Source organism: Phaseolus vulgaris, chromosome 4 (genome assembly GCF_000499845.2).
Source record: "Phaseolus vulgaris cultivar G19833 chromosome 4, P. vulgaris v2.0, whole genome shotgun sequence".
NCBI classification, from domain to species: Eukaryota; Viridiplantae; Streptophyta; class Magnoliopsida; order Fabales; family Fabaceae; genus Phaseolus; species Phaseolus vulgaris.
In genome coordinates, this window is record NC_023756.2 from 31,658,957 (window position 1) to 31,685,030 (window position 26,074).

At 36.3% G+C, this 26,074-nt stretch overlaps 1 protein-coding gene across 1 annotated transcript; it reads left to right on the top strand.

Annotated features, from left to right (window-relative positions):
* Positions 1-8,779: 8,779 nt before the first annotated feature.
* LOC137838659 (protein FAR1-RELATED SEQUENCE 6-like) lies at positions 8,780-11,486 on the top strand. The gene is made up of 4 exons (XM_068647892.1): positions 8,780-11,017; positions 11,106-11,210; positions 11,304-11,401; positions 11,480-11,486. The coding sequence occupies exons 1-4, from the start codon at positions 8,780-8,782 to the stop codon at positions 11,484-11,486; spliced, it is 2,448 nt and encodes an 815-aa protein (XP_068503993.1).
* The last annotated feature ends 14,588 nt before the right edge of the window (positions 11,487-26,074 follow it).

Consider the following 26,074-nt stretch of genomic DNA (forward strand, 5'->3'; position numbering starts at 1 on the left):
ACGATCAGCACGATTTGTAGTGCGATATCGGTACCGCATTACATTGGAATTCGTTTTCAGCCCCATTTTCTCAGTGCGATTTGGAGTGGTAGCGATTCTCATTCCGATTCCGGTGAAGTCTACGATCAACACCATTTGTAGTGCGATATCGGTACCGCATTACATTGGATTTCGTTTTTGTTTGGATATTTCTGAAATTGCGATTCTGATTCTGGTAACGTGTGCGATTCTGATTCCGGTAACGTCTGCGATTCTGATTCCGGTGAGGTCTTTGATTTGGCATCTATTTTCATATAATTTTTCGTCAAGTTTTCATTGGTTTCGTTTTGATTTTTTAGGACTTAGGGTTTTTCGATTTCGTTTATTTGTTGGATGTTGGGGTTTTGGATTGTTGGACACTGGGGTTTATTGGTGTTTTGATTTTCTATATGTTGAATGACCTTTGTATTGGTTTGGATTTGACTTTTTAGGGTTTCCTAGCAATTGGTGACGGAGGGAAGTGCAGTGTTGGTTAACTCGTATGGGAGAGAGGGTTTTCCTTACAAATCCCGGGAGGTTAAGACTTTGGTCATAAAGGCGTTGGTGTCTGAAGCTGCAGCTGCATCTCAAGCCAATGAGTTCTTGTTGGCTAACCAGGCTTGCTTCCAAAACGTAATCCTATCCTAACTTAATATTTAAAATATATGCTTCTGTATTTTTGCTTCTTTTTGTTAACTTAACTTAACATATATCTTCTTCCATGTACAGTTTATGCAGCATGTGATGCACCTATAGAGACTGGAATTCGTCAAAGCATGTTCCTGGTAATGTACACTAGTTAGTTTGTCTGTTGGTTTATTTCTACATTTTAATTCTATTAATAGTAATTAATTGTCATCCTTGTCTGTTTGGTTTCAATATGTCGTTCTGTAACAGATAGTTATTGTATTATATTGGATCCGACCAAAGATGAAGAAGAGGTTAGTAGAATCAATTTTTGTTAAAATGTTATTTTATTTTCATCTAATTTCTTGGCAGTTTAGTTAGCTGAGTAAATTTGGTCTACATTTGACTCATTTGCATTCTACATTCGTTGTGAAATTTTTTTGAAAATATCATTAAACCTTTGTTTCCCCAATTTAGTTATTGGTGTCTTGAAAAGCCTTACGTCATTGATGTTACAAGCCTTCCTGTTAGAGTGAAGATTCCACCATGTACCTTCTAAATTAGTTTTAAATTATTCTGTTCTTTGGTTCTTAAATTGTAAATTTGTTGAAATAGTTATTTAGTTTTAAAATTTGCAACTATGTTGAAATTGGTATTTGGTTCCTAAATTTGCAATGGATGGGTTGTGAGACACTAATGTAACAAACAACTATAGGGCAGTATTCTTTTATGTTAGTTATTGATGAAATTGTGGGACAATATTGTTTTATGTTCTCTCTAAATCCCTTTGTAGTTGTTAATGATGTGGCGCCAGGTGGTGATGGAAAAGGCTTGGTTAAATGAAAATCTGATTGCTCCCATTTATAAGTGTATGTTGCCCCTTTCAAATGAAAAAACTTATTTATTAATAGAACTGCACATATATTTAAGAATTGAGGTATTAATAGAACTGCACAACAATTCATGTTGCTCTAAATTAACTGAATGTTCTATTATTGAAGCATAAGCATACTGATGTTATAAGAGTGTATGGTGGTTTCGTTCTCAACAGGAAACATTCACAAAATTGTTTGAGGATATAATGTCAATTAGCGGATGTTCAGATGAGGAGGTTCTTACAATTGATCGTTATCCTGAGGGTCAAGCTAAGGTTTGTTTGAAATGATGTTTTTTGTTTTTAAGTAGACATGACAATTACATTTATTTATCTTTAATTTTAATTATTATACTGTATTTGTATTTGATTTTGATATACAGGTGTTTAGGCATAATTGCAGGTCAAAGTGTTTGGCTGTTGTGAACATGGTTATAACTTTGGAACAAAAGAGTATTATACAGTCCACCCCATTTGGATGGCTTTTGTTTGTTCGTGAGGACATCAAATTGAGCCGTGGACTTTTAAGTAAGTTATGTAGTTCTTGGGTGGAGAGGAAGCAATGTTTTTCAATTCATAATCAATTTGTGTCGTTTAGTTTGGTAGATGTGTGTTTAGGTGTGGTCTTAGAGTAGGTGGTAGAAAAATTGATTTAAGGAAAAGTAGTATTATATCTCACATAAGGAGTTTTTTTGAAGAAGGTCATGTAACTGTGGAAATGATATATTCTGTTATTTTGAAACTTGGGAATGATATTTCCTCAGAGGACTTTTGTAAGTTGTATGTCTTGTTAGGTTTGTCGGAGTTTATTCTCCCTACTAGATTGGGTTTAGTTCATGATGGGTTATTTAACCTTGTTGATGATTTAGACAAACTTGATATGTATAATTGGGGGGGTTTAGTGTATGAGATTTTGGTTGATAGTTTGTGTTCAGCTTCAAAATGGATTACGCGGTGAAATATGTCGTATATCCATGTGGATGGTTGCGTTTACCTCTTGCAGGTAAAATGAAACATTTTTGTTATCAGTAAATGTTTGTAATAATTGTGCATCTGTGTTGACCTTTTAATAAATGCCTTTTTTGTATTCATTGTTCAGATATGGACGATGGAACATTTGTTCTCTTATAAGCGTCAAGTACCTACTAGTGGGAATAAATATCCCCGTATCATGCATTGGATGAATGTTAGAGTTGGTGACCATGAACTTGAACGTGGTCTACGTAAGAATAAGGTATTTTTTTTTTTTTTGTAATTTGTATTACCTTAATGTTGTTTTGAATGTAGATAATTATTTTTGGAATTATATATGTCAACAAACAGGTTGTTGTTGAATTATGTGCTTCCAATGAAGAAGTTTGCAGTAAATTTGTTGAAGAAGCTTTTGACCAAATTGGGTGTCGAATTACGAAGAAGAAACCAACAAAGGATGAAGTCCGTGCAATGAGGGTGAAAGTTCTTCAACTGATGCGGAAATCTGAGGAGCAGGAATTATTAATCACAAGTATGGAGAAAGAGGTTAATGACATAGTTGAGTTAATTGCAAGGAGAAATTGTCTTCGTCGTGATACTCAGTCAGAAGTAGTTGAAGTTGAACCTCTTGCAATGGATTGCACATACTTGAAAAAGGCAGAAAGCAGTTATGAAGATGTAGATGAAGTAGAACCAAATGAAGAATTTAACAGTCATGAAGATGTACATGAAGATAAACAATTACATGTAGAAGAAGTCCAACCTAATGAAGAAGTCAACATGTTTCCTAAAATGAACGTTGAACCGAGGAAACGTTTCAAGAGTGCTGTTTTGAAAACACCTTGGACCACATATTCAAAGAGGAAGCCAAAAAAACCCAAAAAATGATACTTCATTAATGGATATGTTTATAGGTGCTTTTTGTTTTTAAGTTAGTGGATGTATGCTTTGCTGACATTGTTGAAACCATTGTAATTTGTAGTATTGCACCAATAATTTTGTTGAGGAGTAATTATTGTGGAAACTCTGAATGTGTAAGTGGATTAATTTTGTTATTCATTAACAGTATTGTTATTCATTACTTTTGTAGTATTGTTTTTATTAATGAACTTTGTTCTGATTATTGAAAAACCCAATGAGGTAGTCTTTTACCAATGGATTGCCTGAACCTCCAATGAGGTCCCTGGACTCCCATCTGAACCCTCTTTGCAGACGAAAAATCCAAAACTGATGACCCAGTTGCAGACTTAAGTGACTGTGCAAAAACTACAACATAGGTCCCCAGTTAAAATAACAGGGGTCCCCACTTATATAAATACACCAGAAATTGAGGTAGACTTTCACCAATGAATGGTCTGAACCTCCAATGAGGTCCCTGGACTCCCATCAGAACCCTCTTTGCAGCCAAAAAATCCAAAACTGATGACCCAGTTGCAGGATTAAGTGACTGTGCAAAAACTACAACATAGCTCCCCAGTTAAAATAACAGGGGTCCCCACTTATATAAATACACCAGAAATTGAGGTAGACTTTCACCAATGAATGGCCTGAACCTCCAATGAGGTCCCTGGACTCCCATCTGAACCCTCTTTGCAGCCAAAAAATCCAAAACTGATGACCCAGTTGCAGGATTAAGTGACTGTGCAAAAACTACAACATAGGTCCCCAGTTAAAATAACAGGGTCCCCACTTATATAAATACACCAGAAATTGAGGTAGACTTTCACCAATGAATGGCCTGAACCTCCAATGAGGTCCCTGGACTCCCATCAGAACCCTCTTTGCAGACGAAAAATCCAAAACTGATGACCCAGTTGCAGGATTAAGTGACTGTGCAAAAACTACAACATAGGTCCCCAGTTAAAATAACAGGGGTCCCCACTTATATAAATACACCAGAAATTGAGGTAGACTTTCACCAATGAATGGCCTGAACCTCCAATGAGGTCCCTGGACTCCCATCTGAACCCTCTTTGCAGCCAAAAAATCCAAAACTGATGACCCAGTTGCAGGATTAAGTGACTTTGCAAAAACTACAACATAGGTCCCCAGTTAAAATAACAGGGGTCCCCACTTATATAAATACACCAGAAATTGAGGTAGACTTTCACCAATGAATGGCCTGAACCTCCAATGAGGTCCCTGGACTCCCGTCTGAACCCTCTTTGCAGCCAAAAAATCCAAAACTGATGACCCAGTTGCAGGATTAAGTGACTGTGCAAAAACTACAACATAGATCCCCAGTTAAAATAACAGGGGTCCCCACTTATATAAATACACCAGAAATTGAGGTAGACTTTCGCCAATGAATGGCCTGAACCTCCAATGAGGTCCCTGGACTCCCATCTGAACCCTCTTTGCAGCCAAAAAATCCAAAACTGATGACCCAGTTGCAGGATTAAGTGATTGTGCAAAAACTACAACATAGGTCCCCAGTTAAAATAACAGGGGTCCCCACTTATATAAATACACCAGAAATTGAGGTAGGCTTTCACCAATGAATGGCCTGAACCTCTAATGAGGTCCCTGGACTCCCATCTGACCCCTCTTTGCAGCCAAAAAATCCAAAACTGATGACCCAGTTGCAGGATTAAGTGACTGTGCAAAAACTACAACATAGGTCCCCATTTAAAATAACAGGGGTCCCCACTTATATAAATACACTAGAAATTGAGGTAGACTTTCACCAATGAATGGCCTGAACCTCCAATGAGGTCCCTGGACTCCCATCTGAACCCTCTTTGCAGCCAAAAAATCCATAACTGATGACCCAGTTGCAGGATTAAGTGACTTTGCAAAAACTACAACATAGGTCCCAGTTAAAATAACATGGGTCCCCACTTATATAAATACACTAGAAATTGAGGTAGACTTTCACCAATGAATGGCCTGAACCTGGAATGAGGTCCCTGGACTCCCATCTGAACCCTCTTTGCAGCCAAAAAATGCAAAACTGATGACCCAGTTGCAGGATTAAGTGACTGTGCAAAAACTACAACATAGGTCCCCAGTGAAAATAACAGGGGTCCCCACTTATAAAAATACACCAGAAATTGAGGTAGACTTTCACCAATGAATGGCCTGAACCTCCAATGAGGTCTCTGGACTCCCATCTGAACCCTCTTTGCAGCCAAAAAATCTAAAACTGATGACCCAGTTGCAGGACTAAGTGACTGTGCAAAAACTACAACATAGGTCCCCAGTTAAAATAACAGGTGTCCCCACTTATATAAATACACCAGAAATTGAGGTAGACTTTCACCAATGAATGGCCTGAACCTCCAATGAGGTCCCTGGACTCCCATCTGACCCCTCTTTGCAGACGAAAAATCCAAAAGTGATGACCCAGTTGCAGGATTAAGTGACTGTGCAAAAACTACAACATAGGTCCCCAGTTAAAATAACAGGTGTCCCCACTTATATAAATACACCAGAAATTGAGGTAGACATTCACCAATGAATGGCCTGAACCTTCAATGAGGTCCCTGGACTCCCATCTGAACCCTCTTTGCAGCCAAAAAATCCAAAACTGATGACCCAGTTGTAGGATTAAGTGACTGTGCAAAAACTACAACATAGGTCCCCAGTTAAAATAACAGGGGTCCCCACTTATATAAATACACCAGAAATTGAGGTAGACTTTCACCAATGAATGGCCTGAACCTCCAATGAGGTCCCTGGACTCCCATCTGAACCCTCTTTGCAGACGAAAAATCCAAAACTCATGACCCAGTTGTAGGATTAAGTGACTGTGCAAAAACTACAACATAGCTCCCCAGTGAAAATAACAGGGGTCCCCACTTATATAAATACACCAGAAATTAAGGATTAAATTACCCAGTTGTAGGATTAAATTACTTTTCACAAACTACAACATAGGTCCCCAGTTAAAATAAATGGGGTCCCCACTTACATAAAAACAGCAAAAAAACTGAGATGTTAATAATCGTCATTTAACATTATTTGACGTCACATACAAGTTCGAACTACATAATATTGAAGATTGTCTAATTCCTTATTTTTTGATGGCCTTGAATAATAACTCCATCTTTTCTGCATCTGAAAATTGATGAGGAAGGCAAATGTTAGACAATATACATGGGCAACTTTCATTATAATTTTTAAAGTGTTGTTCATTTCTTGTATTTTACCTAGAGTCGTGGGTGGAAGTCTTACTACTGGATGACAAGCACGAACTAAGTCATCAGTGGGTGGACATATGTCAGAATTGAAAACCTACATGAATGACAATTTAATTTCAACCATGTAATGTAATCTAAAGAAGACGATTATTATTTTAACTTGCACAGTTGTATTACATTTATTTTGATTGACTACATACCTTGACAATGTTGTTAAGAGTGATATTAAGGTAGAAGTTCCTTTGATTTGGAGTGAAAATGCCCACCTAAAAAACACACAAAAATACTTGTATGAATGACATGACATATGGAATTGTAAAAGAAAAGTTTGTTTTTCACCAGGTTAATACATTCTTTAAGACTAAAACAGAGCCAACTTCAATTAGAGAACCAAATTCTTCATTCTTTAAAACCTTCCCATGAACACTTGCACTTGCAGTCCCCGTCCGATCCTCTAAAGCAAGAAATTTAATATACAACTTGTTTTGCAAAATGTAAGAAAGATTACATAATAGGTATATTACCTTAATTGTTATTAACATGTCTCCTAGACCATTGTGCTTGCATGATTTGATTAGACAACTTAAGAGTGGGAAAACATCTAATTCTTTCAAACTTCCCAGGAATGATCTCTGTTCAGAACCACGTCCTTCAATTTCTCCTTCTCAATAAAATGAAAACATCATTAGACATAAACTTTTGTTGTTCCATTCTAAAAAAGGTGATTGAGTATTACCTTGGAATTGAAGGAATTTTTCTGCCCATTTCCATTGGTTGGATGTAAAATCACGATCATAAGTTTGTTGACCTATACAGTTTATAAATTCTTGAGTGTTCACTGGCTGGTCAGAGTTCCGATTAAGGATCATGGCTTGCACATTACCAGCTGGTCCCGGAATGACATTGGTAGTAGAGTTGCAACGTCGTACATAACTACCAATGTCATTGTCGTCGATATCAAGCCCTTCCCATGACTCCATTTGGAATGGATGTATAGTTGAACAAATTCATCCTATCGCATGCCCTATATATAGATGAACGTTGGGCACATGTTATTGAAGGAAGGAAAAGGGACGAAAATGGAAGAATTTGTTTTTTAAAATATTTTTAAAGGTTAGGTGCGGTTTAGGTGGGTGCCATATAAAGATGAATGTTTGGCACATGTTCACATTTCAAGCAAGGAAAAAGCAGATGTATTGTCTAATTAATAACCCTTAATAACATATCATAAATGCAACAATAATTTGTTTTTTTAAATAATTTTTAATATCAGGTGCAGTTTAGGTGTGGTACAGTTTAGGTGAGTGGCATTTAAAGATGAACTTTGGGCACATGTTCACGTTTCAAGCAAGGAAAAAGTAAATGTCTTGTCTAATAATAACTTAGCATAAATGCATCAATAATTTAATTTAAAATATGTTTTAAAGTGAGGTGCAGTACGGTACTTCTTAAAATGGCAATAAATGCTAATTTGCCATGAATGTTACGTGCAAAGATAGTTTTGCTCCAACTTTATCTTTAGTTTTTTGCAGGTGGGGTTCATTCCTCAATGCCACAAATGCTGATTTTTCCATTCACACATTAAAGAGAAAGTGTGTGCCCTTCATTCTACCACGTCCAACACCACGTCCAGCATCCCCTCCACCACTGTCAGCATTCATTATAGCACCAGTTCTTCTTCATTCTACTTCCTTGCATTAACTACAAATTCAAAAGCAGATAACGTCCACCACTGTCAGCATTCATTGATAGCAACAGTTCTTCTTCATTGTTCTTCACTGCATTAACTAGAAATTCAAGGGCAGATAACGTCCAGCACTGTCAGCATTCACTAATCTTCATTGTTCTTCATTGCATTAAATACAAATTCAAGAGCAGTTAACGTCCACCACGGTCAGCATCCATTGAAGGTTCTGTTGGTGAAGGTACTCTTGCATTCAATACATAGCTTATTTTGTAACTTTGTGCAAATTGTTAAATAATGCATAAAAGTAGTCATAGTTCTTTAATGATGCAGTAGATTTATTTTGTTCATTGTTTTAAATTTTTAAGTTAAGTTATATAAAGAAAATAGTATACATGTGCATTAATGTTTTTTGTGAACGTCAATTAAGCTAAGCATTGTACACACAACAGGTTTAAGGTAATGGCAGATTTGTCACTTGATGACATTCCGTTCTTAGAAGAATCTCAGCATTCGAATCATTTAGCTGGGAATGATTATGTGGAAAATATACTTCCTGATACAGATTCCCAGATCAATATTGATGAGTCTGTTCCAAATGTAGTTGATGAATCAGCTCCTACAGTTGGAATGTGTTTTGACACTGCAGATGCCGTGAAAAGTTATTACCGACAATATGGCATTAAAAAGGGTTTTGCAATTAGAACTCGAAGTTCAAAAAAAGGACCTGACAAGGAATTAAGGTACTTTATCTTGGTATGTGCTAGGGCGGGAAATTACATGTCTGCGATTCCACCAGAATTAAGCACTCACCCTACTCAGACGGTTGAATGTCCGGCTCGTATAACTGTTGGAATAAAAGAAGGCAAGTGGTATATTATGTCGGTACACGAGGAACACTCACATCAATTGAGCCCGACGAATTCTAGATTGTTTCACGGTAATAGGAAAATATCTTTGCAAACAAAAAGAGTGTTGGATATTAATGACAATGCTGGGGTTCGTATAAATAAGACTTTTAGGTCTTTTGTGTCTGCTGCTGGTGGTTACGAGAATCTCAACTTTGTTGAACGAGATGTGCGTAATTATGTTGCCCAAAGTAGGAGAGCATTGGGGAAGGAAGGTGATGGAAAAGCTCTCTTAAATCATTTCTGTCGCATGAGGGAATTGAATCCACAATTTTATTTTGACATTCATTTGGGCGATGATAACCGCATACGACATGTATTTTGGGCTGATGCTAGAAGCAGGGCAGCATGGGATAGTTTTGGAGACATTTTATGTTTCGATACCACATACCTAACAAATAAGTATGATATGTCGTTTGCACCTTTTGTTGGTGTAAATCATCACGGTCAATCAATATTGTTGGGATGTGGACTCCTATCTTCTGAGGACACTGATGCTTTTGTGTGGCTTTTTCAAAGTTGGTTGCGTTGCATGTCAAACAGACCCCCCGTAGGCATTGTGACCGATCAATGCAGGGCAATGAAAATTGCAGTTGAAGTTGTGTTCCCAAATGCACGTCATAGGTGGTGTCTTTGGCACATTATGAAAAAAATTCCAGAAAAACTTCAAGGATATAGTCAGTACAAGGAAATGAAACGTGGAATGAAGACAGTAGTGTATGAGTCCACAAGTGTTGATGATTTCTTGTCTTCGTGGGCAAATTTGATAAATACGTTTAACTTAAGTACAAACGATTGGCTTAGTACATTATTTGAAGAACGACATCGTTGGGTTCCTTGTTATCTAAAATCATTTTTTTGGGCCGGAATGTCAACAACGCAAAGGAGTGAAAGCATGAATGCTTTTTTTGACGGGTACATTAATTCAAGCACAAGTCTCCAACAATTTGTGCAACAGTATGAGAACGCTCTGCAACATAAGGCCGAATTAGAGTGTGAAGCGGATTTTGCTTCTCTTAACACCATAATTCCCTGCACATCTCAATCAGGCATTGAAAGACAGTTCCAATCGGAATACACACATGCAAAATTGAATGAGGTGCAAGGGGAGTTTAGAGGAAAAATGAATTGTGCTGTTACTAATGCCTATATTGAGGGTCATGCATGTCGTTTCACTGTTGTAGAGGAGTCTTTCCAAAATGGTAAACCTGAACACCGCAATGTAGTAGTTCTTTTTGACCGTGAACAACTAGATGTATGTTGCACTTGCTTGTTATTTGAATTTAGGGGAATTTTGTGTCGGCACTGCCTTGTTGTCCTTGCTCAAGAAAAAGTGACGAAAGTCCCAAAAAAGTATGTATTGGAAAGGTGGAGTAAAAATCTAAGGCGAAAGCACACGTACATAAGATCATCCTTTGGCACAAAAGACAAGGATCCACAAGTTCAAAGGTATGATGGATTGTGCAAGAAGTTTTATGACATAGCTAAACATGCCAGCGGGGAAATTAATACAACAGAAATCTTCCATAAACAACTTGACAAATTTGTGTTGGAATATGGTCAACAAAGACATGATCAACATAGGACAAAGCATAACATTTGTGGAGCTCTTGAACAACCAACACCAAGTACTCCTACCACAACAATCAACATGAACGGTGATATCCGTAGCCCTATACTTGTGAAAAGAAAGGGTCGGCCGCGATCAACACGACAAAAATCCAGGTGTGAAAAGGCTCCGAGAAGAAAAAATACATGTACTAGACGTCAACTTCCTAGTCAGCCAACTACGGTTAGTAAAACAATTTCTTTTCATTATTTTGTTTACTTTGATATGTCAAATGTAAATATTATATCTAATTCAAAACTAAATGCCTTAGGGAATTGAGGAAGGAAGTTATGTGGGAGGTGTTCAAGCAAATCTGCCTGATCAAACTGAAGGAAACATGAATACATTCAATGGGATGACTAATGCAATTGCAGGGGTACGTGTCTATTGTATTTGTTGTTGTACTTCTTCACTATTTTTCACGTTTGGAACTACCTGTTTTGTTTAATTACTACGAAATAAAGTGTAGGTGTCAAATACGGGGTCTGTTGGCTTTCTTTCATTGTTGAACTCAGTCCAAAGTAATTTACCAATATCTGAAGAATCAAATGCTTCAGAGTTGTTTAGGTTTGTGACCTTAAACCCAACAAATGTTCTATACATATCAATTTGTTCATGTAAGTTAAATTCATTATTTGGTTGCAGGTTGTAATGAAGGATCCACAAAACTTTTTGCACACAAGGAAGTCTTTTATATGACATAGAAGAGAACCTTTATCATTTTTGGTGCATCACAACTCCTCACTATTTGAACATCGTACATGGGATAAATTCCTATATGTATTGATAATACTTGTTGTACTGCAATGTTAAGTTACAAATCAATTTCATGTCTTCTTTGTTTCAACAGATGGTTATATAAAAATCATTCTTGCACCATTTGGTTGTACCTTGTGTATTGAACAAAATGATAACCATGATGTCTTCAAAATACAATCATTTTAAATTTGTTGCATTGAATTTCGTTGAATTGAATGACAATTAGGTTGGTCATAAAATTATTGTAATCCCCTCCCCTGCATGCATGCAGTTGCAGTGAGATAAAGCAACATGAAAACCATAACCATGCAGAAAGTAATTCATGGGTCCCCACTTATTAACACATGGGTCCCCACTTATAGTATAAGGGTTTCTATGACCACCACATCAGGGTAAAACCCACCCAATTAACATCCATACACTGGAAGTATGTCTCACTTGCACACAACATTCAATTCCATTTACAGGAATCCAAAATTTTATTTTAAATCAATGACCATGCACAAAGTTATTGTTGGGTCCCCACTTATTAACACATGGGTCCCCACTTACAGTACAAGGGTTCCAATGACCACCACATCAGGGTAAAACCCACCCAATTAACATCCATACACTGGAAGTATGTCTCACTTGCACACAACATTCAATTCCATTTACAGGAATCTAAAATTTTATTTTAAATCAATGACCATGCACAAAGTTATTGTTGGGTCCCCACTTATTACCACATGGGTCCCCACTTACAGTACAAGGGTTCCAATGACCACCACATCAGGGTAAAACCCACCCAATTAACATCCATACACTGGAAGTATGTCTCACTTGCACACAACATTCAATTCCATTTACAGGAATCCAAATTTTTTTTTGAAATCAATGACCATGCACAAAGTTATTGTTGGGTCCCCACTTATTAACACAAGGGTCCCTCTTACACTATAAGGGTTCCAATTAATTTATTAACAAAGACCTTCACATTCATGTGCTCCAGTGACAACTTTCTGCCCAAAATATGATATAAAAAAATTCTTAAATTAAATAAATTAAATGAAATTGAGAATGCTTCCATTCATTAAATAAAAGTATCTACATTGTTGACATAAACTCATAATAAGTAACACTTTTTTTTGTTACAATTGAAAGTGTCCAATAAAAATCAAGGGCAATCTACTTCCAAATCTGTCAATACAGCTTTTCGTTGAACGTTAGACTCATGCAGCACCCACGAAGTTAGCATCTCTTGACGAAAGCGTAGGAGCTCCTTCTAAATAATATATCATGGAATCAGTTTGCAATCACCAAACTATAAATAAATAAAACGTGTTAAGTTATTAAAATAACTCTTACTGTGGTGTAATTTGGAAAGGTATACCCTTCCAAGTGTTGTGAACCATCCCACAACTCCATATATTTCACAACTAAAATACCACAGTCATAACTGCATACAACCAAAATAAATTTAACCCTAAAGGAGAATTCAAAATATTAACTCCAAACCAAATTAGAGAAAATATCAAATCAAAATAAATATGAATATTACTGTCAATACTAACCTATTCGGTTGTAGGGGAACATTTTCTTTTACCAATAACATTTGACGACCACTCTTTCCAGAAAATTCGTCAAGAATTTCAAAAAGGTGTTGTAGACGATCAACCTACCACATGCAATTTAACAACAATGATGAAGAAATCCAAACCAAATATATTCATAAGTATTCAACAACATGCAGGTATTTACCATTGCTTTATCAATCTTGAATCGATCTTGAATTCCATGACCAATGGAGTCCAATACATGCAATTGCCTGGTTCGAGAATTGAGTGCGTACAGCCACCAGTGTTCCTGGAACACGGTTGGGACAAACACCTACAAAACGTTGCAAAGTTTAAAGTCACACTCAACATCACCATTCTAACAAACACCAACAAATTTCACAGAAAACATCAATAATATTAACTTACATAATCACAATAAGATATTCCCTGATATGGGAATAAAGCATTCTCATAAAATGACATGTAATCCAAACTGGACCATGAATTTTCTACCCTTTTGTTGATCATCTCCTCAATTACACGAGTCTGCAACAACAATTTCTATTATTAGTAAAATCCAAAACTTAAAAGAAATCAAAATGAATTTAAATCGACACTAACCGCAAAAAACGGATTGAATGAAAACCGATTCACCACTCCAAAATGAACAATTTGATTCATATTTAAGAAGCCGGTTACAAATAGCATAACCTACAAACACATTAAATATAACTAAGTAAATATTACAAGTAAATAGAACAACTAATACAATGTGTACATTTTTACCATATTGTCAACTCTTGATTGCGGCCTTAATGATTGCAAATCCAGCCTCGTCAACATGTTGTTTTGTATATCCACAATGACACTACATCAACATTTAACACCAACTCAATAATCAAGCAATAACAACAAATGAAGTAATGCCTACAATTATATGTACTTACCGTTTCATGCCAAACTTGAATGCAAAAAATGTTTTATAAATTTTGGAAATATCCAAACTGCATGAGCTTGGACCAGCACAGCTTGCTCCATGAGAGCTTGGGTTGGCTCCACGCACAAATCCAACTGACCACTCCTTTTCTTTAACAAGCATTTGTCGGACCTCTTTAATTTGCTTGTCCAAATGATCAATTTTTAATTCGTTATCTACAACTTTCTTCTCACAAAGTTTGTGCTGGTAAACTAAGTCGTCCCACTCACTTTTACCACCACTATTTTCCCCAACACCATCATCAGAATCTGCTAAGGCTTCTTTCAAAATTTGGATTCCTTCCTCTTCAGCACTTACTGGCCAATCGCATACAATCTGAAAAAACAATTACTTTTGAGTAAATTTTAATTTTCCCCAATAACATGCACAAAAAACTAAACAATTCGCAAATATACCTCAGCAGATAAAAAAACTTCATGTAACCTTCTTCCACGATTATTAACACTCGGCTAATGCAAAAATCGTGGAAAACCAATACACTGGGCACGGTCGCCAACACCCACATGGTGGACCGCCCACACCTATTTCCAAAAATATAATACGTAACTAATTAACAATTAAACAAAATCACTAATAATTTAAGACAACATAATTTTACAAATTTTAACTAACCTGCAAAACAACGACACAACCTGCCAAATATATTTCACTAACATTCTTGTCTTCGTAGTAAACTTGGGATGCCCTCGTCAAACTTGTAACTAAGACATTATACACTGCACCCCCCCAATTATATAATTGTAATGCATCTAAATTGTCTAAACACTTAAAAGCAAAAGAAGTAAAGGTTCTAGAAGTTCTAGGAACATAAAATACATATAACCCTAGCAATATGTATAACCTAACAAAATCATCAACATTTTTGTTCAAATTTTTATCCTCCAACTTTTTCAAAATTGTTGACAAATTCATTTCCTCCCCTTCTTCAAACAATGTATTCACAACACCTCCCCCATCATTCTCCATTTTCACCTCTTCCCCCACAACCGACAATCCTAATGCAAAACACACATCAAGAGTTGAAAATGGAACTATACTTTTTCTAATCCTAAATGCTTCCTTATCGGCTGCCCATCTACTTAATAGTTCTCTCATGAGGCTGTTAGATATATCCAACACTTTGTCCATTTCAAGCATCCACTTAAATGGAGTTTGTTTAATCCTTTCTTGTTGAAACCTACTAAGTTTACGGTTGACATCAACAATATATTGAGTCAGCACATTGTGCCTAACTCGTACCTGCAACATCAGAACATAAACCAATAACAACAACTTTATTTATTGAACCATGCCAATTCACAAAATATTCAACTATTATGAACAAAATGTAAAATTAGTACCTTCATATCAGCTTTTGCATGACGGACAAAATTCTTGGACCGTGAAGTTTCCATTCTCTAAAACTTCAAAAAACCAATGACCACCACATCAAGTTAAAACCCACTCAATTAACATTAATACAGTCCAACTATGTATCACTTACACATGACATTCAGTTCCACTTACAAGAATGCAAAAATAAAATTTAAGACAAAGACCAAGCAGAAAGTAATTCATGGGTCCCCACTTATTAACACATGGGTCTCCACTTACACTATAACGGTACAAATGACCACCAAATCATGCTAAAACCCACCTAATTAACATTGATACCATCCAAATATGTCTAAACTACATACAACAATCAGTTCCACTTACAGGAATGCAAAAACAAAATTTAAGACAATGACCAAGCAGAAAGTAATTCATGGGTCCCCACTTATTAACACATGGGTCCCCACTTACACTATAACGGTACAAATGACCACCAAATCATGCTAAAACCCACCTAATTAACATTGATACCATCCAAATATGTCTAAACTACATACAACAATCAGTTCCACTTACAGGAATGCAAAAACAAAATTTAAGACAATGACCAAGCAGAAAGTAATTTTATACTGACTTTGTTTCTAGGTGTGTGCGACAATTCCTCTTGTCGGCTGAAACATAAAATATTTGCAGTATTCTAGACAACAAATACATACTCAAGGGTAAAACACTAAATATAATATGTACACCAAATGATGGTACCTATTTGCTATTAACAAAATGTCCAAAAAAGAATAACCTTAGAGGAGGCATTTGGAATTACAAGTACTTTTATGAACACATGATTTTCCAACTTACCAAATGTGTTATACTGACTTCGTTTCTAGGTGTGTGCGACAATTCCTCTTGTCGGCTGAAACATAAAATAAGAGACTGGAATTCTAGACAACAAATACATACTCAAGGGTAAAAAACTAAATAATACATGTACACCAAATGATGGTACCTATTTGCTGTTAACAAAATGTCCAAAAAAGAATAACCTTAGAGGAGGCATTTGGAATTACAAGTACTTTTATGAACACATGATTTTCCAACTTACCAAATGTGTTATACTGACTTCGTTTATTTTCATGAAATTTCATATGAAGGATTAGGAGACCAAAAACCTATAACTGCCCTTCAGGACGTCAGCCAACGAAATAGAACATCAATCCAAAATCCTTCACAGTCACACACCCCATACAGATTCAGTTCCCAGGATTACCTATGCATGCACAATCTCAAATACATCCACTATAGCAGTCAAATTTGGTCAATCACTACACCAAAATAAACAAACTTACCTCGCACCGTTTCGCAAACCACCTTCTCCTCCTTCCTCGCAGCGTTTCGCACACCACCGTCACTTCGCACTACTCCGCTGTCACTTCGCAATAAACCACCCTAAGTTAGCACTACTCCGTCGTCACCGTTAGTTCGTACCTTTGCCCTCTCCGCCGTCACCGTACACAACTTCTTCTCCGCAGTCACCAAAGTCACCGTTCCTCTATCTCTACACGTTCCTATGCTTGCTGTAAAATTTGAATTTCAAACCCTAATACACTCTTCCCCCTTTTCAGATCACATGCCACATTGCTTTTAACAAAAATACCAAAACTGCCCATGCCACGTTGCTTTTAACAAAAATACCAAAACTGCCCATGCCACATCATCCATTCCTCCACGTCACACAGGTGTAAATTGGAGCAAACGGTTTGGAGGTGTCAAATAATCATTTTCCTTTTTTTTATTTGAAAACGATAAATAGTTTTTATTATTTAGTGATAGCTATAAATAGTTATTATCATGGCCATAAATCAATTTATCTTTTCCAGAGAAAATTAAATTTTTATGTCTAAACTATTTAAATAAGAGTATGCTTACTCTTTTAAATTTAACAAATAAGTCATAAACTTGTATTTATGTTAGAAAAAAAAGTAAGAACTTTAACATGTTTAATTTTCCTTCAAATTTTCTGAAAAATATATGTTAAATTATCTTCTATATGTTGGAGAAAAGAAAGAAAGACGAAAGACTTAGAGAAAATACTTGAGTAATTGCACGCATTCCAATAACAATAAATGTAGAAGTTGTTACGAAGTTACATGACCACCTTATAGATATGACTTTGCCAGATAAAGACAAAAAATGTGGATATAGTATAAAGTGGCACGGTCCCTTATACGACTTTGTAGGAACAAAACAAAAAAATACACCTTGAAAATCATGCCATTGCAATTAAAGTCTAAACTTCGTATTTCATGCATATTGTATAAACAAAAAATTATGCACCTATTAATATTTCATACATGTATACGTGGAGTGGTTGATTTTTGTAGAAATTTTATTAAAATTACTTTTGAAATTATTTAAAAAATTAAGAATATAAATAATATTTATATTAATTAATGATACTTATAATTCATTTGTATTTCATGTCGATATTGGTTGTAATAAGTTTAGATTTATTTTTATCTTATTTTGTTAGGTATGTTATTCTCATTCTATTATTGTTAATAATTATACATTAGTATATAAGTTGTATGTCGGAACATGCACATGCTCTATGGATGTTATGTTCGATCATAATTAATGAAGGAGAATATCCGTGACTAATTATCGAAGAATATATTCATACGTAATTACTGTGAGTATTACAAGATCTGTAGGTAAAATTTATAAATTTAAAAACAATAGTTTTACTGAAGGATTTATTGTCATCGTTTTTTTGTCAAAATATGTAATTTTAATGGATTTTTGGTTTTACCTATTGATTTAGATTGTTGGTAATACAATTTTTTTTAGAAAACAATCGGAGGATATATGATTTTGGAATAACATCTATTATTATTGGAGGTAGTGTTGGGAAAAACGGGTAATTTTCGCACTAAAACAGAATACTAACAGAGTTACCCGACAAATAATATTAAATAAATAGAGCGGAATAATAAAAGAGATAAAGAGGAAAAAACACACCAGAAAATTGTTAACGGAGTTCAGTCAATTTAGCCTAATTTCCGAGCACAGCTGAAACAATCCGCTTTTATTATTATGGGAGAAGATATTACAAATTGGGATATCTAACAGCGAAGGAGGAGAGGTTAATTTATAACCCTCAAACCTCCTCCCAAACAATGAACCCACCGATGTGGGACTTGGGATTAAGCCAAAATCAACAAATCTCCACCTTGGCTTAATTTCAAGTCCCACCCAATACAAATCTTCTCAAAACATAACAAAAACAAACTTTGCGGTGCTTCAAATTTGCGCCTCCGGGTGCCAACTTCAAATGTGCAAGATATTAACCAAGTCTAAACAGTGTTCAAACTTGGTCTTTGTAACCACCTTGGTGAGCATATCTGCAGGATTCTCCGTAGTGTGAATCTTCTGGAGAATAATCTCCTCTTCTTCGAGAATCTCACGCACAAAGTGATAGCGAACATCAATGTGCTTCGTCCGTGCATGAAAGACTTGATTCTTTGCTAAATGAATAACACTCTGACTGTCAGAATATAACTCAAGTTGTTTCTGACCAACTCCCAAGTCTTTAAGCAACCCATGAAGCCAAATTGCTTCCTTCACAGCCTCTGTAATCGCCATATACTCTGCCTCTGTCGTAGACAAAGCTACCGTAGACTGCAAGGTAGACTTCCAACTAACTGGCGCTTTTGCTAAAGGGAACAAATAGCTAGTTGTAGACCGTCACTTATCCAAATCACCTACATAATCAGGATCACAATATCCAACTATGCATTGACCAAGTGATTCATCTTGCTCAAATGCCAATCCAACATCTAAGGCATTTTGGAGGTACCGTAGAATCCATCTCACAGCTTGCCAATGACCCTTGCCTGGATCATGCATGTACCTGCTAACAACACTCACAGCCTGTGAAATATCTGGTCTCGTACACACCATTGCATACATCAAGCTTCCAACTGCATTTGCATATGGGACTTTCGCCATGTATTCTCGTTCTTCATCATTCGTCGGAGATAAACGGTTACTCAATTTCAAATGAGAAGCAAGCGGGGTACTTACAGGTTTTGTATCTTCGTGTATACAAAAACGTTGTAGTACCTTTTGCAAATACTGCTTCTATGACAGCCAAAGTTTTCCCCTCTCTCTGTCCCTGTTTATTTCCATGCCGAGAATCTTCTTGGCTTCCCCCAAATCCTTCATCTCGAACTTTTTACTCAACTGAGCCTTTAACCTGTCAATCTCAACTTGGCTCTTTGCTGCAATCAGCATATCATTAATATATAAGAGTAAGTAAATGTAGGAACCATCTTGAATTTTGCGCAAATACACACAGTGATCATATTTGGTTCTCTTGTACTTCTGATCCTTCATGAACTTATCAAATCATTTGTACCACTATCTCAGAGATTGTTTCAGTCCGTACAACGATTTGCTAAGTTTACAAACCCAATCTTCTTTACCAGCAACCTTGTATCCTTCTGGTTGAGTCATATAGATTTCCTCCTTCAAATTACCGTGTAGGAACGCGGTCTTTACATCAAGTTGAGCTAGCTCCAAATTCAACAAGGCCAACAAAATTCGAATGGAGGAATGTTTAACAACTAGAGAAAATACCTCATTATAATCAATTCCCTCCCTTTGAGCAAAGCCTTTAGCAACCAACCTTGCCTTGTAGCGAACATCTTCTTTATTAGGAAATCATTCTTTCTTTGCAAATACCTATTTGCACCTAATTGCCTTCTTACCTTTTGGTAATTGTGCCAGCTTCCACGTCTTGTTCTTCTTCAAAGACTGCATCTCCTCTTCCATCGCACTTGCCCAATTACCACTCTCTGAACTCAGAATGGCTTCTGGGTAAGTGGATGGAATGTCATCAACAACTGGAAGTGCATAGGCAACCATATCCATGAAATGAGCAGGCTTCTGAATATCTCGTCTCTGTCTTCTAACTGCAATTGGTTCTGATTGTTGTTGAGATTTTTGGGTAGGAACCTCTTCCTCATCTAACTCTTCTTCTGCCATAGGAGAGTCACTTGTGGTATTTCGTGTTGGGATCACCACTGTCTGCTCAAACTCCACATGCTTCCGGGCACACTCCACCTGTTGCGGAGTACTATCAGCTCCTTCTGGATTTACCTTCTTTAACATGGCAGATTCATCAAAGGTAACATCCCTGCTGATAATCGTCTTCTTTGCCTTTAGACACCACAAACGGTATCCCTTCACTCAAGGACTAAAGCCCATGAAAAGAGCCTTCTTTTCCCGTGGATTCAACTTTGATTCAATCACATGATAATATGCAATAGAACCAAAAACATGCAAAGAATCATAATCAGTTGTAGGTTTTCCAGACCATACCTCTAGCAGGGTTTTGCCATCTATAACAGATGATGGCAAATGATTCACGAGATGTTGAGCGTATGTCACAGCCTCAGCCCAAAACTCTCTACCTAAGTCAGCATTAGACAACATACAACGAACTTTCTCCACAAGTGTCTTGTTCATACGCTCCGACACCCCATTCTGCTGTGGTGTTTTTCTAACAGTGAAGTGTCGAACTATGCCATAATTTTGACATACCTTCAGGAACGGATCACTCTTGTATTCTCCTCCATTGTCTATTGGGAGAACCTTAATCTTCCTTCCTATCTGGTTTTCAACTTGAGCTTTCCACTTAAGGAAATTTTCAAGCACATCTTTTTTGTTCTTCATAGTAAACATCCAATTAAAGAGATATCTGATCCAACATCACTTTTGCATTCTGCAACATTTGCATCTTGCGAAGCCTTCCCTTTCTTCTACAATTTTGGACAGTCTTTCTTCTAGTGTCCTTTCTCATGACAGAAAGCACACTCATCTTTGGCAATGGCTCGACCTTTAGACTTAGACCTCCCTCTTCTCCCCTTTGTCTGGCTTTGCTGACGACCTCTTGCCATCACAAACTCAAAATATAGTATTAATATTACAAACAATTTCAAACAACCCAAGGGCGAACCTTCGGCTCTTGATACCACTTGTTGGGAAAAATGGGTAATTTTCCCACTAAAACAGAACACTAACAGAGCTACCCGAAAAATAATATTGAATAAATATAGCGGAATAATAAAAAAGATAAAGAGGAAAAAACACACCAGAAAATTGTTAACGGAGTTCAGCCAATTTAGCCTAATCTCCGAGCACAGCTGAAACAACCCGCTTTTATTATTATGGGAGAAGATATTACAAATTGGGATATCTAACAGTGAAGGAGGAGAGGTTAATTTATAACCCTCAAACCTCCTCCCAAACAATGAACCCACCGATGTGGGACTTGGGATTAAGCCAAAATCAACAGGTAGGTCTTATTATCATGGTTCATCCTTTTGTTTACACCAGAAAAAAACAGTGTATTTCATCGGTCAAAAATCGACGCAAATGAACCAAAACCAAATGTTGGATTTCTGTTGGTCAAGAAGCGGATGAAAATAATGCAGAAGCGAAGTACATTTTGCATCGACCAACACGAGCGACGCAATTTGCGTGGATCAAGTCGATGTTAGACGGACACGAAAATTGTTGGTTAGGCCAACGTAAAAAAGGACATAATATCGTCAACAGTATTGTTGGTTTGGCTGACAAGAACACAAACATAATATCGTTGGCTAGCCGATGAAAAAGAAATAAAAAAAAGGTCAAATTAGAGTTTGTTTGGTGAAAACTGGAAAAAAAAATATTTTGTGGGCCTAGACTATGCATAAATCGAAGTTAAAAAAAAAAAACTAAAAATTATTTGTGACCTTGGTGATGACTCTTTTACGACAAGTGCATCGTGTGGTCAGAAGTAATAATTTGTCCCTAAGAAAGGATATCGAACTCATAAGAACAGTTGTTTAAAATTCTAATAGTAAGATTCACTAAGTATAAGAATATGTACAAAAAAATTATTTGATTTGATATAGACAATACATGAAATATAAATAAAAACAAAGAAAAGAGTTAGTTAATTCAATTGAGAAATTTAGGATTGGGGTTCATCCTTCTTACTCTTTTGTATTTTGATTAGCATGATAATATTTTATCCTTTGATTGATATTGATGCCCGTATAAAAATCATTTATATCGATTCCTCACATATAAAATTATTAAGAAGTCTCCTAAATATTGATTCCTTGCATATTTATAAACACTTCTTATCATTACGATCAAACGTCGATAGCAATTAACATTTCAAATTTATTCCTAGCATTCAAATATGCTAAGTAATATCATTGAGTCAAAAACATAAAAGTACTTTCCAGTCAAATCTAAGGAACTAGATCATGGTAAACAAGCATTACAAAAAAAATGACAATAGCAATCATCAATCAAGAACAAAATATTATACTTAAATATCTCCTCAATACATAGAGTTTTAACAGACTACTCCCAATCCCAAAGGGTAGAATTAGCCACTCATGTTGGCTGTTACAAGCATGGAGAGCAAGAAAAGAAGATCCAGGATGTTTCTCCTTAACAACTACCTTCTCTAGGGTTTCTAACACCTCTTATTCTCTCAATTGAATGTCTAGGGTTGTGCCTCACTCCTCATATTTAACCTAGTTGGGTTTAGGCTATCTGACTTCTCGCTTGGACGTGATTGGGCTCGCCTAGGCGAGTTGCACAAAAAAAGGCCCAACGTCATTTGAGTGATCTCGATTGGGCGAGATCCTCTGGGAAAGATCCTCTGGGGCTTCTATCTTGGGTGAGTTTGGGTCAGCTTGGGTGAGTGTTTGTGCGTTCCAACTTTCCCTTTTTAGCTTTGTATATTCTCCGGTTGCCCTTTCATCTCCATTCTTCCCTAAAATCTTGAAATTAACACAAATTTGGGAATAAATCATTCTTATTCAAATTAAAATCACAAATTATGTAAAAATGTTTAAATTCATAAATTAGGGTTTATTCTATACTTATTTTATCAATTAATATCCATAAGTGCCTATATTTTAATATGAAAAATTACTAAAATTTGGCACTTATCAACTCCTCCCAACTTAGAATCTTGCTTGACCTCAAGCAAAGTAAATGAATATAGCTAAATCATATTTAAATTTAAATATCAAAACAGCTTAATTGACTAAACAACAAATTAAATCAGAAACTTATGTTTCCAAATTAAAATATAGAAAAATGTAGATATAATCAACTTCCAAGATCAAATCAAAACAATAAAATGACAATTCATTAAGGAATTTTTTCTCATATGCTCACATGTAAGTATTTCTCTCTATTTTTATTGAATCACAATAAGTCATAGTTGTTTTTCTTTTCATCTTCGTATCACAAACATATTAGAAACATGAATCTTGAGGTCTTTTCCAAGGTTATAATGAGGTTGGGCTTCCACAAAGCATTAGTTTTTCAGATAACAAAATGCATATTTTAAAGAAGAATAACATACTTACAATCCAATTATAGCACATATGTGTTATCTAATCATCATTTTATTTTAACTTCACACTTATAAAATAAAATTTTAATTTAGAAATTAACTAAAAGTACTTGAACTTAAAATGTACGATAATATAATTATATAAAAAAATTAAAAATGAAAATATAAAATGCATCCCATGAATAACAATGTGATCCATAAAAACTTGTAAAAAAATACAAACAATGTGAATAACTAAAATATTTAGTATATAATAAAAATGTGAAATAATTAAACTTATAGTTTGGGATGCACTTCAAGGAAGGGGCTAATCATCATGCTCTGAAGCATACTGGTGGTGGAATTGACTTGTGCTAGTGGAAGAAGCATTGTCACGTTGCAATACTGAGACAAGGTATTCCTTTATTTGCTTCATTTCATCCTCCAAGTGTGTATACTTTTGACCCTACACACTAAGATCTACACAAAGTTGTTGTTTTTCAGTCAAATAATCAGATTGAGAAGCGCCGGCAGCAAAGTAGGGTTGAGTGAGAGAAGAGACTCCTTGGTGGAAGTTATAAGCTAAGTTTGTCGTACTATACACTCAACCTCTACTCTTTCCTCTAGCAACTTCCTTCCAAATTTGAAGCTTTGTTGCTATATCAACATGTTGGACATCAATGTTAGAGTCCTGATGTGAGTTGATTTTTAAAGGGTTCCATTTTATGGTGACACTTTACTTAGAGTTGGGATTTTAACAATTAGTGATGAAACCTAAGGAAGATTCTCACTAGACACGAACTTAACCAAGTGGTTAAGTAAGTTTGAAGGTTCACTTCACAAAAGCAAAAATCAAAATTAGTATATGGTGATAGATGGAATACAAAGTGGAAAAGAGAAGCTATGAGGTAACATCAATGGTGGACATGGTCGAACCAAATGATGATCCACAAGCATACAATTAACAACAAAATAAGCGAGACAAGAAATAAGTTAAAGACGATAATGAAAATGGGAATGGAAATGGAAAAGAGATGAAAGAAGGAACTTATGGAGTGTGGTGAGAATGGTTCACACCACTTAGGGTGTGGTAGCCACCAAGATGAGTGAAGGGCTTCCACTTGAGAGTCTCACACACCTCAAGATAAGACCAAGTTTAGAGGAAACAAGCCTCACTCAGAGTTTCTTTACTTAAAATTCAACATGAAAAATACACTAGGTAGGTCTCTTATTTATAGGTGAAGGAGCCTTGGAAAACAAGCAAGAGGGATAAGATGGGAAAGAGAAATATGGTGCGGCTAGGGTGTTTGACCTTTGTCAATGCCGCACCATAAGCCTAGTTTCTAAGAGCTAGGTCAAAACAAGCTAAAAATGCTAGTGCACCCTCTCTTTTATGCTAAATGACACCTATTCTACTAAAATTAAAAATAATGAAACCAACTGATGCTCAAAACCCAAGGCCTATGCTCTGCTCCTCGTGATCCTCTGGGGCAATCTAGGTGTTGAGGCAGTAGTTGGGGAATCCTGATCGGGCCCTACAAGGCATACTCCTTGTCTTCCTCCTTGCAGGTTGGGCTTGGTTAGTAGGCGCACTCTCTCTTAGGTCCTCATCATGCTCTCCGGGTGGGACGGAATTCGTCCACGAATTTGGAAGACCTGCAGAAAAAGGAGTCAGATCACTGGTATTGAAAGAATTACTACCTAAATAGGTGTCAGGAAAATCCAAATTATATGCATTGTCATTGATCCTCTTAATGACTTGAAAAGGGCCATCGTTAGGAGGTAGAAGTTTGGACTTCCTTTGAGTAGGGAAGCGATCTTTCCTCAAGTGAAGCCAAACCCAATCCCCGGGTTCAAAGATCAATGCCTTGCGCCCCTTATTGGCATGCTCAACATACTTACCTACCTTCCTTTCTATTTGAAGCTTGATGTGATGGTACAAGTCTTTAATAAAGTAAGTTTTTTCAAAACCATCTTTGCGCAACACCTCATCAAGTATAGGGATAGGAAGGAGGTCAAGGGGTGTGAGGGGATTGAACCCATACACAGCCTGAAAAGGGGTGTGGGAAGTAGAAGAATTAACTACCTTATTATAAGCAAACTCAATATGAGGTATCAAGTTTTCCTACATCCTTGGGTTCCCTGAAATAAGGCACCTCAGCATTTAACCCAAAGTCTTATTAACCACTTCTGTTTGACCATCAGTTTGGGATGACAAGTAA

Excerpts from the sequence above, each read along its gene's own strand:
- LOC137838659 (XM_068647892.1), top strand. The coding sequence starts at position 8,780 with ATGGCAGATTTGTCACTTGATGACATTCCGTTCTTAGAAGAATCTCAG. Across the intron at positions 11,018-11,105 it reads TTCCTAGTCAGCCAACTACG|GGAATTGAGGAAGGAAGTTA; the intron begins GTTAGTAAAACA and ends TAAATGCCTTAG. Across the intron at positions 11,211-11,303 it reads TGACTAATGCAATTGCAGGG|GTGTCAAATACGGGGTCTGT; the intron begins GTACGTGTCTAT and ends AATAAAGTGTAG.